The sequence below is a fragment of the Lipotes vexillifer genome, unplaced genomic scaffold, assembly GCF_000442215.2.
Source record: "Lipotes vexillifer unplaced genomic scaffold, Lipotes_vexillifer_v1.1 scaffold1129, whole genome shotgun sequence".
NCBI classification, from domain to species: Eukaryota; Metazoa; Chordata; class Mammalia; order Artiodactyla; family Lipotidae; genus Lipotes; species Lipotes vexillifer.
Window position 1 is genome coordinate 4,644,357 of NW_006789022.1, and position 2,543 is coordinate 4,646,899.

The following is a 2,543-nucleotide window of genomic DNA, read 5'->3' on the forward strand; positions in this document are numbered from 1 at the left end:
TCTGGGCCCTGAGCTGTCAGAGACTCAGGCAACCAAAGCCTCAGACACATGAGGGTCGGAAGGGGCCTCAGGAATCTCCCAGTTCAAACCTTCCACGCGGCCTGCCGAGCAGTGGCCTAGACTCTGCCTGTTCACCCCTGAGGCAGAGAGCTCGGCCCCTTTCAGAGGCAGCACCTCTTCCTTGGGGCTGCTGTTTGGGGCTGGGGGAGGGCTGTGATGGCAGGTTCTGTTGATGGATGGCAGCTGGGCCATACTAGGTGTGGAGGTTCCTTTCACGTCTCCAGGGGAGGACTCTCAGCTCCTGGGGCATGAGGGGGAGGGCGGGGGGAGGGCAGGGAGAGGAGCCGCGCCGGGCCCAGGCTAGGCTGCTCCAATGTCATCATAGTCTTCATTGGAGGAGGAGTCAGGCTGGGGAGTGAGGGACCCTGTGTGGCCAGGAGACTCAGATCAGTGAGAGGCCCAGTCATTGCGCCTGCTGAGCAGGGACAGAGCTGAGCAGGTCTGGGTCCACATTCCTCTCCCCAGGGATGCTGTGTGAGACCATCTTATAATCTTGTTCATGGCTACCTCCTTCGCTAGAATGTCAGTTCTGAAGGCAGAGCCTTGTCTGTGTAGTTCAGGGCTATAGTCCCCGAGTGCTGGGAGCCCCTCTGCTGCCACCATCTCCCCCAAGGGGCCATCTGGCTGCTTCTGCTTGAAAGCCTCCACTAATGGGGAGCTCACTTCCTCTTAAGGCATTCTCTTTGAATCTTTCTCTGCCCCACCTACATCCATTTTCCCTACCTCCCTATATTCTTGTTTGCTTTAAAAAATCCCGTTACTTCTCTTTTTTCCCCCGTGGGCCAATGTATCCAGAGCTACCCCACTCATCCACCCTCCAGTCCCTCTCTGTGCCCCCTCCCAGAACCCCCTCCCCTGCCCCTGGCACCTGGACATCCAAACTGCTCAGCAGATGGGAGCTGGGGCGGCGGCTGGAAGTTCTGGTACCACTCTCCGGAGGAGGTGCTGGAGCTGTCATCAGCCGAGGGCCCTGCTGGAAACCCCCAGAGCCAGTCACCCTCTGCCAGGCTAGTTCGCAAAGTGCCAGAGCTGGGAGGCCCTCAAGACTCAGTAGAGTCAGGTCCTTAGCTTGACACCCGAGGAAATGAAGGCCCAGAGAGGGGAGGAGGCTTGTCCAAGGTCACATAGCACGTGGCTGCCGAGCTGGGACTAGAGTCCTGAACTCAGACTGGCTCAGGGCTCCCAGCTTTACGCTTCCTCTGGCCAGGTCGGCTATAGGATGGGAGGCTGGAGCAGGCACACAATCCTCCTGGGCCCACCTTACCTGGAAAAGTTGCCTGGGAGCCAGCCAGCTCCAAGCTCAGGGGCTGACCCGGCAGGGGGTTCCTCTCTGAAGAAAACACTTGAGAGTTCCACGGAGGTAGCCTTCTGCCAGGGCTCTTACAGCACTCCTCCCCTGAAGATGTGCTGGAGCCGCCCTTGCTCCTTGGGCGGTGCTGAGGGCCCGTGGAGCGGGGGTCTGCAATGCAGTGTTCAGGGTTGGCAGGTGGGACCCGGGAGGCATGCACCTCTTCGAGTCCTGGGCCTGAAAGACAGAATCATGATAAAGAAGATGCAGTGCAGCAAGAGGGCTTTAAGTTAAACATGAGAAAGAACTTACTGCCAATGGGAATCGTTAAAGTCAGGAAAGACCTGTTGAGGGAGGTTGCGCTGATGCATCTCAAGGCGAGTGACCTGCTAAGTCTGGAGGCAGGGCTGGCATCCTAATCACCACCCTCCGTGTCCCTCCCCAGCCTGACTCACCTTCCTCCAAGGGGGGCATCTGGAACCTGTTCTGCCCGACCTCTTCATCTGTGAAACGGTGCCGCTGGGAATCTACAAGCAGAGATGGCGGTGAGGAAGGAGGTGGGTAGGCTCCACCTCCTTGTCTGGGGAGTCCGGAGCAGAGGCTGGTGTTCTGTGGGATTCGGGAGGCTGAACAGGGCAGCAGGACAACCCTGATGGCTTAGTCTTTTTCATCAGACCCCAGGCTCAAGTTCTAGTCCAGGCAGACCCCGAGCCTCAATCTGAAACCGGCCTGGGGACAGGCTGCTTCTGGACAGAAACCCTAATGCCCTGTACCTCCTCAGCCCCAGCCGTCCCTCCTGCCACTTAAGGGAACACGGGGAATGCTTCTGCTTGGGCAGCTCAGGGCAGGAAAAGGCCGGATGTTGCCCCGGAGGAGCCTTCCCAGAGTGAAGCTGAGGGTCTGGAATCTTTGTATCCTGGGCTCTGCGGTACCTCTGTTTCAGAATCAGAGCGGTGCAGATTCATAGCATCTTAAGAACTTGAGTGTCTGGAATCTGGGAGTCAGCTTTTTGAATGTGTTACTGCTGACTTTTAGTCTCAGTGTCACAGGATTTTGGACTCCCGGTCTTGCATCTTACATGCCTGGGCTCAGAATCTCAGGTTCTAAGGACACTCATCTCTGTGGCTCCCAAATGCTGGACCATGGCCCCGCAGAGTGGAATCATTCACACTGCCCCCCAGAGGCCCTGGTTCAG

General features: G+C 57.8%; 1 protein-coding gene across 1 annotated transcript in view; it reads right to left on the reverse strand.

Moving 5' to 3' along the window:
• Window positions 1-360: 360 nt before the first annotated feature.
• CD6 (CD6 molecule) overlaps window positions 361-2,543 on the reverse strand; it is a 12,539-nt gene continuing 10,356 nt past the window's right edge. The window contains exons 10-13 of the mRNA XM_007462214.1: window positions 1,804-1,875; window positions 1,325-1,579; window positions 929-1,033; window positions 361-425 (exon numbers count right to left, since the gene is read on the reverse strand). Coding sequence (XP_007462276.1) covers window positions 361-425; window positions 929-1,033; window positions 1,325-1,579; window positions 1,804-1,875 — 497 coding nt within the window. The remainder of the gene's footprint in view (window positions 426-928; window positions 1,034-1,324; window positions 1,580-1,803; window positions 1,876-2,543) is intronic.